The 13,820-nt window shown below is 47.7% G+C and overlaps 7 protein-coding genes across 7 annotated transcripts; 6 read left to right on the forward strand and 1 right to left on the reverse strand.

Annotated features, from left to right (window-relative positions):
* Positions 1-174: 174 nt before the first annotated feature.
* Positions 175-1,239, forward strand: LTR84_011333 (uncharacterized protein; the record flags this gene model as incomplete). The annotated part of the gene is made up of 1 exon (XM_064854866.1): positions 175-1,239. One exon carries the CDS (start codon positions 175-177, stop codon positions 1,237-1,239), a length of 1,065 nt encoding a protein of 354 aa, XP_064700002.1.
* A 1,057-nt stretch (positions 1,240-2,296) lies between these two features.
* LTR84_011334 (uncharacterized protein) lies at positions 2,297-3,031 on the forward strand (the record flags this gene model as incomplete). The annotated part of the gene is made up of 1 exon (XM_064854867.1): positions 2,297-3,031. One exon carries the CDS (start codon positions 2,297-2,299, stop codon positions 3,029-3,031), a length of 735 nt encoding a protein of 244 aa, XP_064700003.1.
* A 48-nt stretch (positions 3,032-3,079) lies between these two features.
* LTR84_011335 (uncharacterized protein) lies at positions 3,080-3,718 on the forward strand (the record flags this gene model as incomplete). Its single annotated transcript, XM_064854868.1, has 1 exon — positions 3,080-3,718. The coding sequence occupies one exon, from the start codon at positions 3,080-3,082 to the stop codon at positions 3,716-3,718; it is 639 nt and encodes a 212-aa protein (XP_064700004.1).
* Positions 3,719-4,709: 991 nt separating this feature from the next.
* Positions 4,710-5,114, forward strand: LTR84_011336 (uncharacterized protein; the record flags this gene model as incomplete). Its single annotated transcript, XM_064854869.1, has 1 exon — positions 4,710-5,114. One exon carries the CDS (start codon positions 4,710-4,712, stop codon positions 5,112-5,114), a length of 405 nt encoding a protein of 134 aa, XP_064700005.1.
* Positions 5,115-6,074: 960 nt separating this feature from the next.
* On the forward strand, positions 6,075-7,007 carry LTR84_011337 (uncharacterized protein; the record flags this gene model as incomplete). The annotated part of the gene is made up of 1 exon (XM_064854870.1): positions 6,075-7,007. One exon carries the CDS (start codon positions 6,075-6,077, stop codon positions 7,005-7,007), a length of 933 nt encoding a protein of 310 aa, XP_064700006.1.
* A 553-nt stretch (positions 7,008-7,560) lies between these two features.
* Positions 7,561-9,039, reverse strand: LTR84_011338 (uncharacterized protein; the record flags this gene model as incomplete). Its single annotated transcript, XM_064854871.1, has 1 exon — positions 7,561-9,039. One exon carries the CDS (start codon positions 9,037-9,039, stop codon positions 7,561-7,563), a length of 1,479 nt encoding a protein of 492 aa, XP_064700007.1.
* Positions 9,040-11,145: 2,106 nt separating this feature from the next.
* LTR84_011339 (uncharacterized protein) lies at positions 11,146-12,588 on the forward strand (the record flags this gene model as incomplete). The annotated part of the gene is made up of 1 exon (XM_064854872.1): positions 11,146-12,588. One exon carries the CDS (start codon positions 11,146-11,148, stop codon positions 12,586-12,588), a length of 1,443 nt encoding a protein of 480 aa, XP_064700008.1.
* Positions 12,589-13,820: the final 1,232 nt, after the last annotated feature.

Below are 13,820 nucleotides of genomic sequence, written 5' to 3' on the forward strand. Positions count from 1 at the left end.
GTATTGAACTGCCTCAGGTATTGAACTGCCTCAGGTATTGAACTGCCTCAGGTATTGAACTGCCTCAGGTATTGAACTGCCTCAAGTCACGGCCGGCTATATCAGTATCTCATTCCGCTCTACAATCCTGAAATCTTCCATACCTCAAACCTCAAACCCCAATCCAACTTCAAAATGCCGAAACTCAACAAAGCTGGGCGCAAAGCCCCAAGACCACAGCCGTATCCGAAAAAGGATCCTAAGAAATCATCAGACACCATCAAGAACAAGAGTCACCCACAACCCGATTCTCCCTTTCTCAATCTCCCATCCGAGACAAGACTAACAATCTATGGCTATTTTCTCCAGACCAAGCCACACCCGCCCACAGTCATTGATTTCCCCGCGACGAGGAGTCAGGCTAAGGCTTTGATTGATGGCAATCTAGTCGCTTCATTCGCTTCCTTGGAGGAGTCAAGAAAACGCCACGACAGGGAAATCTCAATTACTAGGAAGTCCCTCAATCTGGTCTGCCGCAAGATTACTGCCGAATGGTCGCCACTCTTTTATCGTACCACCACCATCACCGTCCACCGAGCAAAGACAAAGTGGGTCGGTTATCATACTGCCAGGTACTGCAATCCGCCCAGCTTTGCCCATGACTTCCTCCGCGTCTTGCACCCTTCAAAGCTAGCTAACATCAAGAAGATCGCTTATGACGTTCCAAAGGACGATGTACACTTTGTCGCTGACTTTCCCAAACATCTTGTCAAATACATTAGCAAACTCACATCCCTTGAGTCGCTTTCCATTCGCTGCGATCCTCACAAACGAGAAAGTCACCTCTGGATTTCAACATGTTTCATTCATTCACCAAAATCTATCGAAATAGATACCTGCGTCCGTCGCGAATCTCCTGTTACGTCAAAGTGCTACTGGGAAGATATCGAGCTATTCTTCCTTGGACTCGGCAAGAATAATACAACCTTGCCAGCCAAGAAGCTGGGCGCAGGCATTTTTGAGGGCTGGGACCTGAAACGAACACTTTTCCTGAAGACTTTATGGCAGCCAGAGGGCAGTAACCACTGCGGAATGATAGGTGATGACGTGGAATTCGTTTTTCATAAACCCAAAATGACCGCGACTGGACAAGCAACAGAATTAACGGTGACTTCTAAGCTGTCTTTGGAAAACTGGATGGGCAATCTCCAGCCGGTTGACTCTCGCAACCGTAATTATTATGACCGTGTATGGTTGTAAATTGCATAGCAACGAGATGCTTATACAGCGAAATTATCAACTCTCGTCTATGAGATGATGCTTCCCAAATAAGCCCGGTCAATGGTCCAAGCTTTGGGATGGATCAGCTTTGTTTGGCTTTGAAAAGCATTGGCTGTCACTATGATCCCACGCATGTTTTTTATGTTTGATTACAAATACCATGATGAGAATACTTTCTTACCTATCTACACACTCTCCCGTTATTCAAGTCGAAATGATACTGAAAATTTTGAAGATGCAGACAACCCAACTTCTGTCAGCAGTAATGCCAACAACAAAAGTCAGTCACAATGACCAAAAGGGAATTCAAGCACGTTTGATTCAGAGGCAAACACATACAAGGGCAAGTCCAGATCCGGCTACTGCTTTCAATATATCAATAATAGGATGCCATTCCACAGCAGGCCCTGGATGAACTCGAAACTCTCTTGCTTACTATATCTTTTCCATCGTAGGCAGGCCCCCTTGCAAGCGCATTCGCGTATTGCCAAAGCCCACCCATTCCTCTCTTCTCACTTCATCGGTAGACTGGACGAAGCGCTATAATCTTGAGCTATCACAGCATCTATCGCCCTCCATACGACAGCTACGTTTCTACCTCTCAATTGGAGGCAACCCTAACCCCGTCAGCATACACATGTTCTCGATCTTTGAATGCAGCTTTAAAATGACAATGGCGATGGAAAACTGGTGTTGTATCCAGCCACAAGGTGAAGTCCCGGCGTCGTTGCAACGAGATCTCACTGTTTTCATGTTGTCGCGGACCCATTATTGTCGCGGTGACGTGTGACAAACGGGCAGTGAGATCGACTGCCTCGTGCGCTAGCGCTAGCGTTACTGCCTGGGGAGCAATAATCTATCTTCTACCTGCCTTCTGATTCATTTCTATATATCACTAAAATATTTTTACGATTCTAGAGATGCACTGAGCGCAGAAGTCATCCACGAAAATTGGCTGTCAATACCTCCATTCTTGAGTACCCGCGGCTTCGACTCTACCAGATCTCGCATGAGCTCGAGTATTCATTTCAACAGAATGCCTGTATCCATACCCAATGGAGAGCCCGATGGTGAGATTCGCAGCAATCAGCCAGCCCCCGATGCCACTTCATCCACTTGCCCAGAGACACCAATAGCAGCCGCAGTCACCCCAAAATCCACAGATCCATCGATTGAAACGGTTTTTATATCTACCGACCCTGCCCGACTCGATGGAGAAATCGTGCAATGGGTAAAAGCGGCTCCTTATATTCAAAATCGTGTAAAGACGGCCGATGAAATGTTATCATCAAGAGAGCTTGTACTGCAGAGCGTCAATTATCTAGCGAACAAACGAGCCCGGATGCAACCCAAAGTGCCATCAACACCTTTTCGCTTCGTTGACCTTCCATTGGAAATCAAGAACAACATATACGACGCATTCTCAACATTCCTTGAGCAAGGCTTCCACTTATCACTCTCAGACATTCTAGCTTCCTCCCCTCGGTACCACGAATCATTGATATACACAGAGTACCCCGAGGATGATGCAGTGCCTGAATATCGTGAAGAAGATGCCATATCTGACAATGACCGCCTGAAAAATGCAAACAAGATCGTCGCTGTTGACAAATTGAACGAATCTGATAAGCAGAAGAGCAAGACAACAACACCTGTTCGCTACGTGAGGCGCGCTGATGAGCAAAAGCTTTCCATAACGGCAGACTCAGTACCCATCATGATCACCAGACGATCACTTCTCAGCGTGTCTCGTCAAATTCACAAGGAATAGGCACCAAAGTTCTCCGAAATCACCTCTGTTGCTATCAACACTCTCAGGATGGGCAGAGTGAACCACATTGCGAAATTCTTACAAGAGAAGAAGTCTGTTTCCATCGTCATGGAGTTTGAGTTATTGTATCTGCGAACGCTCAAGTCTCAGAAACTCAATACCATCCGAAATATCACTTACAACGTCAGCAGCGCCCGCCATTATTCCATATTCGATTTCTTAGAGCTCTACAGCTTTGCTCAATTGTTCTCAAAGTATGCGCCCACATTCGACCAACTTGATTCGGTGACGTTTGAGTATTATCCATGCTACTGTCATACGCACTTCAAACCGCAATTACATGGCGATGATCTCGAAGATCACCTTCGTGACATCTGGAACGGCATGACCTGCGATGCGAAATGGCGAAAATTGGAGGAGTGGTTCGGTGGGGATCGTTCAACACAAAGTCCAAGATGCTGGGTTTCCCAAAGAAACATTTACACTGAATTCCCCCAATTCGTGACCATGGGAATGATGAGATTGTTCGGTCTGGCTCTTTTGCTAAAGAATGTGAGCGTGTCACGTTTGCCGATACCTGAGGTAGTTATCAGAGATTTCAAGCACACAGCCTTCGAAGAGACATATAATGATTCATTGGACCAATCAAGCTGCATCTACGATGATCAGATCGATGGAGAAGAATGAGTATGGCACGACTTTTAGTGTTTGCAGTGAGGAATTATGTGGATACGATGAGCTCGAAAGCATTATGAAGGTGGTTGGATAATAAGTGGATGACCTGCCATCTATACACTGTGAAATTAAAATAGTGTGGGAGCAGATCTTTGACTAGCTCTGGACCTTCAACACACGGTTGACTGAGGACTAGGCACAAATACGATTAATGAGTTTCGCTAATGCGACCCGTTACAAAGACCCTGGCCTTCAGACGCAGGCAGTGTAGGATTTTCATGTTTATGTTTAGATTTCTTAGCAACTTAATACCAGTGGGAGACTACGATAATACCAATCCACCGGTTCATTCTGTTTCATATTGCTGCTCTTTGACAGACAAAGAAGGATATGTACAGTTCCTTAATCCCTTTGTCACGTCGGCGCTTGACCTTGCGCAAATGGTTGTACCTTTTGTCAGACTCATGAACCTTACCTTCAATCTCCTGCATCTAATATTGGACTTTGATTAATCGAGCATTGAGCATACAATATTGTTCTTAATCAGATGAACCGCAATCCTTATCCCTAGAATTAGTCGCTTCGTGATCACTTCATGAATTTCGAAAAGTCGGCGTCTGGCATTCTACGCGCTTGAAAGCTGAGGCAGTAGTCTCACGGTATAATCAAAAATGCAAAATCAAACATAGTTATATATGATATTGCTAGAGCTTGAGATGGTGTTTGACAGGCCTCGGAGTGAGGCAGTCAAATTTGAGTTCAAGTCTTGGCAAGGCTGCATTCGAAAGGGGTTAGTTCCAAGCACAGATCCAACTGCCTCGCCATCTCACAACCTATAAAGAGATCTGCTTCTTGACCAAAACTGTTTTATCCTTTGCTAATTCGAACAGAGCGAATGTGCCGAGACACTATGGATCATTTTAACACGCAAAGAGTTACCAGCCTTGGCAAGAGAGCACGTGCTGCGGGCGAGAACGATGGAGAATAGTTCAATACACCAGAGATGAGGATTGGTGCCAAGCGTCCTCGACAAGAGCTTGAATCCGGGATCACGTTGGATCAATTGAGCATGAGCAGAGATCTGGAGCAGGCAAGCATGTTACAGGGCGATTTTACCCACAAGAACCCCGAGGCAATGCTCGGCATCTCTCAGCATGGCACGGACGATAGTTGGAGTGATAGGAGAGAACACGATACCGCTTGCGAAGAGAAAAACTGGGCCCATCGCAGCACAAAAGTTACGAATTGGAGTATAGACGATGCAGAGACAACTGATCTCGAATTGGCAGAAATGATACAAACAGTATCGATGGTCGTGATTGAGTCCAAGAAACCTCCCAGATTGTCGTGCCTGCTTGACGAAAATGAGATACTTCTGCCACAAGAAGGAACTCTTGGTCAAGACTAAAATCAGATCCGACGACGGGTGATCCAACGAACAGATCTGTATGTGCAAATCATCATCGATGAGCTCAACAAGATCGGGCTTAGATGACTTCTAAAAAGCTCCTTTCGCTCGGCTTGCTCAACTTTCCAGCAGAACAACGCCTGAAACTTTGCTTTTCACGCCTCGCAATTCAAAAAAAATGGCAAAATCATAAGCTAGTATTTGAGAGAGAGGCTCACCATTACAATTCGTGGTTCAAAATGATAGACATCTTCTCCATATTCACTCTCCATCGAGGCTTGAGAGTTCCAGGTTCGGACACCAGTGATCGTCGGTCATTGTCAGCTGAACCTGCCCAGATGAAGCTGCAACAGAAAAACGATCTGAGATGCCAAAGAGTCAAAATTTCCTTAGAATAGGACCTTGATTTGAACCCCAGACTTTCTGTAAGCTATGTAGACAGGTCCCAGATCTTGAAAAGCTGTCGTACCACGCTGAAACTCATATGTCCTCCGAGGGAACTGGAGAACGAGATCTTTCAAGTGATTCCAAGACCAAACAAATAATGCGTTCATCTTGCACCACACAGGATTTGAACCCCCGACAATTTCCAAAAAATAAATCTAACATATGTCTATCTGTTTCAGATACACACTGAAATGATTCCGAGTTCTGAAATCAAGTACTGCCCACTGTCAAACCTGTCCGAGTTCTGAACGAGCTTAGAGGGTTTCTTAGATTTATGACCAGATTTCAAGGACTTAAATATATGACCCTGTGTCTTGAGCTCGTGTGTCCTGGGGGGCGCCCGTTACTGCTTTGGTCCAGCCGACTGAGGCAGTGATTGTACCTTGGCACTAGTGAGATTCTCTGCTTTTACTAGTGGACGCCCTTGATGAAAGGCTTTAAGTTGTTCTTTATCATTCTTCTGATTCTGTTCCTCTTCCTCAATGTCCCTTTTCATGATAACAATCCTTCAAAATGGCTTCCTCTCACAAAGATACAGAGCATCATGACGTGCCCCCGATCGCAAAACAACAGACCGGCAAGCAACAACGCCGTCAACAACGATTGGAGGCTTACAACGGATGCAAGGGACTTGCATGCGTTACCCTTGATTCCACTCCTACCACTTCAGCAGCTGTCGAAGATAACCCCATAGACTATGGCAATAACAGACTTCTCACAGGATTCTGGTTCACTGCGCCATTAGCCGAGCAGAATGTGCCGCCCGAAGATCTCACTGGCACACCTTTGCACGTCCAGATGAAATTCAAGGCCCTGGAGAAGGCTCTGAAAGGGTATAGGGACAGACAGCGAAACATTCAGAAGGCTTTCCATTATCGAAACATGGTGAAGAATCAGCAAGTGGAGGATGTTCAAGCGGAAAACAAGGCTCTTGAAGCAAAGTACCACAACCTGAAAGCGGAGTTCGAGACACTCAAAACCCAACCTGGTGAGTTGCAAGAAAAGCACATCATTCGAGAACAAAACGCTTATGGTGTGACCAAGAGTCGACACATAGCGCTCTCTGCTGAATTTGAGGGACTTCAAAGCGAGCATGAGCAGCTGAGAATCAACTACGAAACAAAATTGGATCAACATGTCGCAGATCAGAAAGCAATCCACCGCTACAAAGAACAGATCAGGAACCTTGAACTGCGCCTCAAAAGAAAAGATGAGCACTTGACCACCATGAAGCAACGAGAAGTTCGACAAACCCAGAGAGACATGCAAGTGAAGATGAAAATGGAGGAGAAGTACAACGAACTCGTCCATCAACATGAGAAGTCCGAACTGGAGAATCAATTGCTCAGGGAAGAGGTCAAGCTGCTCAGCGAAACGGCTGAAAATCTCATCGAGGCGAAGGTGAAAAGATGGCACGACAAGAGAGCAGAGGAACTCCGACCTTGAGGGTGTTGCTTCAAGAAGTGTGGCAAATACATGAACAGACGCCTCGACCCGGTTGATCGACAGACAGGCAAGTGGATAGTTGGATTTAACAAGTTCTATGTCAGTGTATCGAGGGGTATCAAAGAAGTTTGATGGTCATAGTTCAACTTCTGGTGAAGCCGTATGTCAGTGAGCACAACGAATATCATAGGTAGAAACAGAAACTCCGACTTCATTGATTGATCATCTACAACTAGTAGTTTTTGTGGAAAGAAGCTTGAACTTTTGTGGCTTGCTTCTTGACAAAGATACATTCAACGATAATCTATTACGATGTCGCCCTCCACGATATTCCACCTTCCACAATCCGCCATGACACCTTCGTCTCCCGAAAGAGTGAATTCCAACGAACTTTAGGCCATAAACGCCCCTCGCTCCACGATTGGTGGGTATTTGTAAACACTTTGGATGTGCCTCTTTGCGAGACGTCTTCTTGTACCACTGACCAAATGATAGGTATCAATGAGATGAGGGAAATTACCTAGGTATCTAAATGAATACGATATTAAGCTACTTAACCAGCGATGCGATCCAGCTCCAAGGCTGTATCTCTGCCTGCCTTTCTTCCCATCTCCAAGGCACCATCAATGTAGCCAACCCAACCAGTTGCCCAATCTGCATTGGCCAGGATGATTCTATCAGACAGCCTCGGGTTCATCGTGATCTCCCCCAACCCGCCACTCAGCTGTTTTGGGCCGTAGGATGCCCATGCACCTTTCGCAAACTCATCACGTGTCCAGTCGTGCCAGGTTATATGAGTAGGCTCGATACGGACTGACTTTGGGACAACATCATTCTGTAGGGCGAGAATATATGCCTTTGGATTGTCCTTAATATGGTGCTGCGCGATGAGTTTGTCAGAGATGCCGAAGGACACCAGATGCGTTCCACCCTGAGCAGATGGAGACTCTGTGAAGACGGCACAGACAGAGTGATTGCCATCACTTATACCAAACCACGGATCTACCGACAAAGACGAGTGTATATGGACCTTGGCACCGAGGTTTGCATGTTTAGTTGTCTTAAAGGCCTGTGGTAGAGACGGGGAGAATTCCACGTCGGATAGGCAGTGGAGGGGGATAGTGCAAATTACATGCTTCGCGTGAAAGACATCTCCGGCTTTTGTAGCCACCTCAACCTCTCCATCGGTGCTCAGCACAGACTTTACAACGCGATTGAACAGAGAGGCACCCTTATACTCTGAGTAAATCGCTGACGCCAGTGTAGTCGTGCCCTCCTTCAGCTTCATTTTCCCGCAGATTTCCATGAAAGTGTTGAAATCATAGCCCGAGAGAGCATACAGTCTCAACATGTTGAGGAAGGAGCTTTCAGCCGCAGAAGAACAAGCGTTGATGCAAAGCCACGATAGGAGAAAGTCACGGTCTTCAATGCTGATATCGAGCTGGTCGGCACGCTCCTGTAGGCTGATATCCCACGAGGTCCACAAATCAGCACACTGCATCGGCTGATAGGGTTGAGGGAACAACGTCCGGCCACCTGCTCCATCGATGTCCATAAATTTAAACATTAGCGGTAATAGGCGTAGGTCGGTTATCTCCGGCCGTTCCTTGACGAAGCCGTCCTTGGTGTCATTGAGATAAGACACATCGGCTTCATTAGACGTGCCCGAACTAATCTTGACCCCATCTACAAGACCGTACCGCGTTACTTCAGCCCAAACATGTGGCTGAAGCCAATGGATCCAGGTCCCTCCCATTTCTGTGTTGTGGCCATCGACCTGAGCTGTCCATGTGCGGCCACCAATGCGGTCGCGTGCCTCGAGCAACAGCACGTGTTTCCCCGCTACGGAGAGATCTCGCGCGGCTGCAAGGCCGGTGAAGCCGGCCCCAATTACGATTGCATCGTAAGATCGACCGATGTAATTGGATGAGGGTTTCACTGCTTGTGTTGCTAGGCCGGCAGTAACGAGGTTTCTCGAGACATCGTATCGGTAGCCTTCAGACGAAGCTACGGGGCCGGCTGAGCTCGACATTTTCAGCAGGGTAGCTGTGAAAGCCGAATGCGAACGGTATATACGAGCGAAGAAGGTGCCTTAGATTTAGTTTTGAACGATGGTTTCAGCTTGGCTTAGGCCGTGTAAGTGGAGGGCGATTTCATTTGCGATTCCGAAGCATCACATACTGCACCCGGAAATTCCGTGTCTCCTTCCGAATTGTCCGCTGTCAACGAGCGGGCGTTTAGTCAATTTATTATTGTCCTCTATTAATACTCTGGTAGAAGATAGGGCCTTAAAGCCTAACAAGCAATTCGTTTACGCTCTTCAGTGGTATTAACTCCTAGGCAGTAATAAATACCTACTGAGTCCCCGACTTTAACTATAGGGGATTATTTAAACGAGCCGCAGCCGCCCTCTGGCCGACTTCATGCTACTACTTATCAGTACCTCTGTCATTCTAAGAGGCGCAAAATACTGGCTTGACCACGAACACTGGAGCTCTTCAGTTCAAAGACCAGGCCTCCTACTTCGCATCCCGACCCTTTGTTCAGACATGTCCCGCACCACCGGCTTGACTTGGCTAGATTGCCGAATCTCTGAGTCTGTAGGTACCTCGCTCATCTGGCTTGAGTGGCTATGGTCGCGACTAAAGCGTTTTGGCAGAAATGGGCAGCAGGCAGAAATTCTGGTGCCAAATGACACATTCCCTTCCATGTACTGACACCAGTCCACTTGTTGATGTAGAAGCATTAGTACCATGTTGTTCTTGGCGGTTAGATACGCCAAGTGGAAACATGTGTTCAATCTCCGTACCTCAGGTGAGAAGAGATAGCAATGTATAGATTACGGCATGGCTCTTGAATCGACAACACTCTATGTGGTTTGGATCATGTCCCAGAGCCTCACCAACCGAAGTGGGTCAGCAGATACTAAGTAGGCGGAATTGTACCGGAATCGCGGAACCCACCAATGCTCAGACTTGGATTGATCGTTGCCACAATTTGTTATGCGCTTCTCAATTTGCATCTCGCAAGAGTGCAGCGTCGTCCATTCTGGACTGGTCGCCAACGTCTACAGACTCTTATGTCGACTCCCGCAATAGGCAAGAGGAGATCTCGGGGTCAGCATAGCCCGTGTCTTGCTAACCAGCTATCCGTTGCCCAATGTGCTGATATCCGCTAGAGGGTTGCGCCCAGTGCAAGAAACAGGAGTTTCGAGGTCGGAATCTCGACACGAGGACTTTCCATTTCCATCTATGGACCTGAGCGTGGCCCTGAGCCTCGCTGCCTCAATCTGAGATGCTCCTGTACGTGACTGAGCATAGTGGTAGTCGGCCAAAGTAACGGATTAATCGCGGCCACAATCTAGGCTAGGGGAGCCTACAGTACCCATAACTTGGCACCGGATTTCAAGGTGACGTAATGGTCACAAAAGTTCCCTTTCTCTAAAGTGGGTCAGTCTGGGTCAAGCCTGACCATTATCCTACTTCCCCCTTGCGTTTCCGCATCGCCATCGAGTCTTAAGTGCTTCATTGCTCAGGCATGTTGGCGCTTGCACTGTTATTTTTGGTGGCAAGGTAGATTCAGATATCCTTGTATCCTGAGGTACCTCTCAGTCCTCTCGCAAGTACATAGTGTATGAGTCTGGTGTTGCGCCGCCAATAGGCTCAATGGCAAATAAGTCCTATTGCGGCAGAAATAACGCCATAATTGGGTTATTTCTGTTGCTCTTTTTTACACCTCTGTACTCCAAAGCTTCGCAGTGCACTCAGTCACAGCTTAACGATTGTACAGTCACATGACGTGGTCACGTGAATTATCTTGGTGCGATCACTGAGACGCACACGACCCTTTTTTCCTTCTCTGAGGTAGATTTCCTTCCTTCTTTGGTTCAGTCAATGATCAGTTCATTCAGTTCGCTCTGTTCTCTCTGTACTCTTTACATCTGGCAAGGGCCAATTAGGTGGAGGTGGGCTACAGCAAGCGCAGGACCATTTGACTTCTTCCTTTTTGCTCTTTTTCGAATCGGATTTCACCCCGAGGTCGTTCGCCCCGCTGTTTCTGCTTCCTTGACTACGGGTAAGCTAAGAAAGTCTACTCGCACGGATTACACTGACGGCGGATAGACCTTCTATACTCTGTCATGATTCCGTCTTCCAGTCAAGCTGAGGGCTTGTCAAGCGTGTCTTCCAGACTAGACTGCGTTGAGCAAAACAACAACCAGAATCTGCCCAATAAGCGCCGCCGCAGGCTTTCCGATGACCAATACATTCACCCTGGACCAAGCCCATCAGGCCAGAACAAGTTTCCGACAACATCGAGCAGCAGAATAATTGAAGGCTCACTTGGAAGCAACCAAAATGCTCCCGGGATCAAGATAATCTTCCCTCAACATACCGAAGAAACATTCGGAAAATACACTCAGGACCAGGGCCTAGCTGTTGTGCCCATGCACCGAGAATTTTCGCATGGTGACGCCCGGTTCACGCACATTGGGGAATTAGGTCGCGGCAGTTCTAGTACCGTTGACAAAGTCGAGCCAAGTGGTGGCATATTTCTTCCCGGCAAAATCTACGCACGGAAAGCGTTCACCATAAGGCGCCGTCAGTCCACATCCCACGAACTCGCCCTGCTCGATATGGCACGAACACTTCTACACCCGAACATTCTCACGACAATCATGACTTACGAGGAGGAGGGTGACGCCCACAGCTCACAGTACGGCATAATTTTGAATCCAGTGGCTGATTGCACGCTTCGAGCCTTCTTAGAAAGGGAAGATGGGGCCAGCGACATTGGGGAAGCCGCTGCAAAACGCGTGGCAAAGTGGCTGGGCTGCTTGGGAAGCGGATTAAGCTATCTGCATGCCAAAAACCTAATTCATAGACGAATTTCGCCATCAAGCATTCTGATAAGAGGGGAAGAAATATTTTTTGCCGAATTTGCCATCTCAAATCACTTTAGAGCAACAGAAAGATTGGTTGAGGACTCTTCGAGGGCAAATGCGATCTGGGAGGTGTACCAGGCGCCAGAAGCCCAGACACAGCAGCTGTTGGGCACGAAAGCTGATATATTCTCCTTAGGATGCGTTTTCATTGAGCTACTAACATCCGCCTCTACGATGCCGCTCAAGACCCTCCAGGATTCGATCCGACAACAACCTTTCCCAACTTACCGCCACTGGATCACAAAAACTCTGGACTGGCTTGCTCAAATTCAGAGCCAGCTCACACTCCCCACTCTCCGTCGCTTCAGCCCATACTGCGAGAATATGCTCAAATTGAATCCAAGTACCCGCCCGTCTGCTTTCGCAGTCACAAGGTTCTTATTCGATTCCAACCCGAAGCTTTCAGAAGGGTTTGAAGCGACGAAATCAGTCTGCGACTGCCTTTTACCTTGGCTGGGCAAGTCTGACGAACAGTGTAGAGTATTGATGTGTGTATCCCTTGGTCTCGAGAAAGCAATGTTTAACATTTCCTTAGCTCACTACCGGGAACAAGCCGCAGCGCCCTGGGTCCAGATGCATTGCCGCCGCCGGGCCGATACCAGTTACCTACGGACTCGTACGTCTTCCCCCATCCAGTAGCTTGCCTCACGGCTCACAAAGATCAGCCTTACAGGAAACAAAACTTGTTCTTACTGTCCCCAAACGTTCGACAACCCTATAGATGTTTTCTTTCACGTGGCTACACAGCACCGTGACAAAACTGTTCGGGACGAAAGCTTGGTTTGTACTTATGGCGAATGTGCCGGTAGACCCCCATTCCTAGACGAGCGTCAATATCAAGATCATCAACACAACTTTCATCGCGAAGGTTTCCTTCAAACATCAGACGATACACGCCAAGGTACATCTCGGGACGCATCCCAAGGGAGGATGGAAACGTGAGGACCAAGATCCGGGACCGGATGTAATGTCAGAGACAAACCTGAAGGGCGAATCTAAGTTATCATGTTCGATTTTTAGGTGTAATATAGGTGTACTCTCGGAGACATTGGCTTTGCGATGGATGATACGGGGACATTTGCAGCCCGCAAGCGAGCATTGTCTGAGTGTGGATTTTGGGTGATGCTCCCTTGTCTGTTGCGTGGCCGCCGATTCGGTATTCACCGCTGAGAAGATGTAGCATGCACGGAGTAAGGCGGTGGAGATAATGACTGGTGAAGTCTATGAGAGTAAATTCGGCCAACATTCTTATCTACCTCTATGATCGGATAGTGACAGACCGAGGCTGAGGAAGAGGCCGGGATCAGTGTAGAATAATATAATGACTGCGTTGACGGCAAGTCCGATGACACCTTTGATCAAGTGGTTTGGTTCTTCAATTTTGCGTGCCATATCGGGGAAGCGCCGTCCGAAACAAGCTATCATCATTCCTGAACGAGACTCATACCGGATATTACAAAGCTTTGATTCGAGAGCGACCTTTGGGCCCCCGTCACGGTGTGGTAAGCAGCCGGCCCTGAGCCGACGTTGAGCCGGGCGCGAGCCAGCCTGTGCAAAAGCGGCGCGAGGTCACGTAGGGCAAGAGGGAAGCAGGCGTCGAGATTCCGGTCATGAAACAAATAGTTCTAATTTTTTGCAATTGCGAGCACTGTTACCCCTTGTAGCACTTTCGTTGTGGCGATTCTCAACCAGAATGCAGTCAGTATATCAGGAGGGGTATCACATGTTCGGGTTATGTCAAACCATTGCGTGGTCTTTTTTGGAGGCGTGTGGACTCTGTGCAGCCTGCCGGAGGATCACTTTGCTATGCATGTGTAGAAAAGGGGCAATGGGTCTACGCAGTGTTGAATCAAACGCCGAGCTGGAGGCAT

This window comes from Exophiala bonariae, assembly GCF_035927105.1.
Source record: "Exophiala bonariae strain CCFEE 5792 chromosome Unknown scaffold_54, whole genome shotgun sequence".
Lineage (NCBI taxonomy): Eukaryota > Fungi > Ascomycota > Eurotiomycetes > Chaetothyriales > Herpotrichiellaceae > Exophiala > Exophiala bonariae.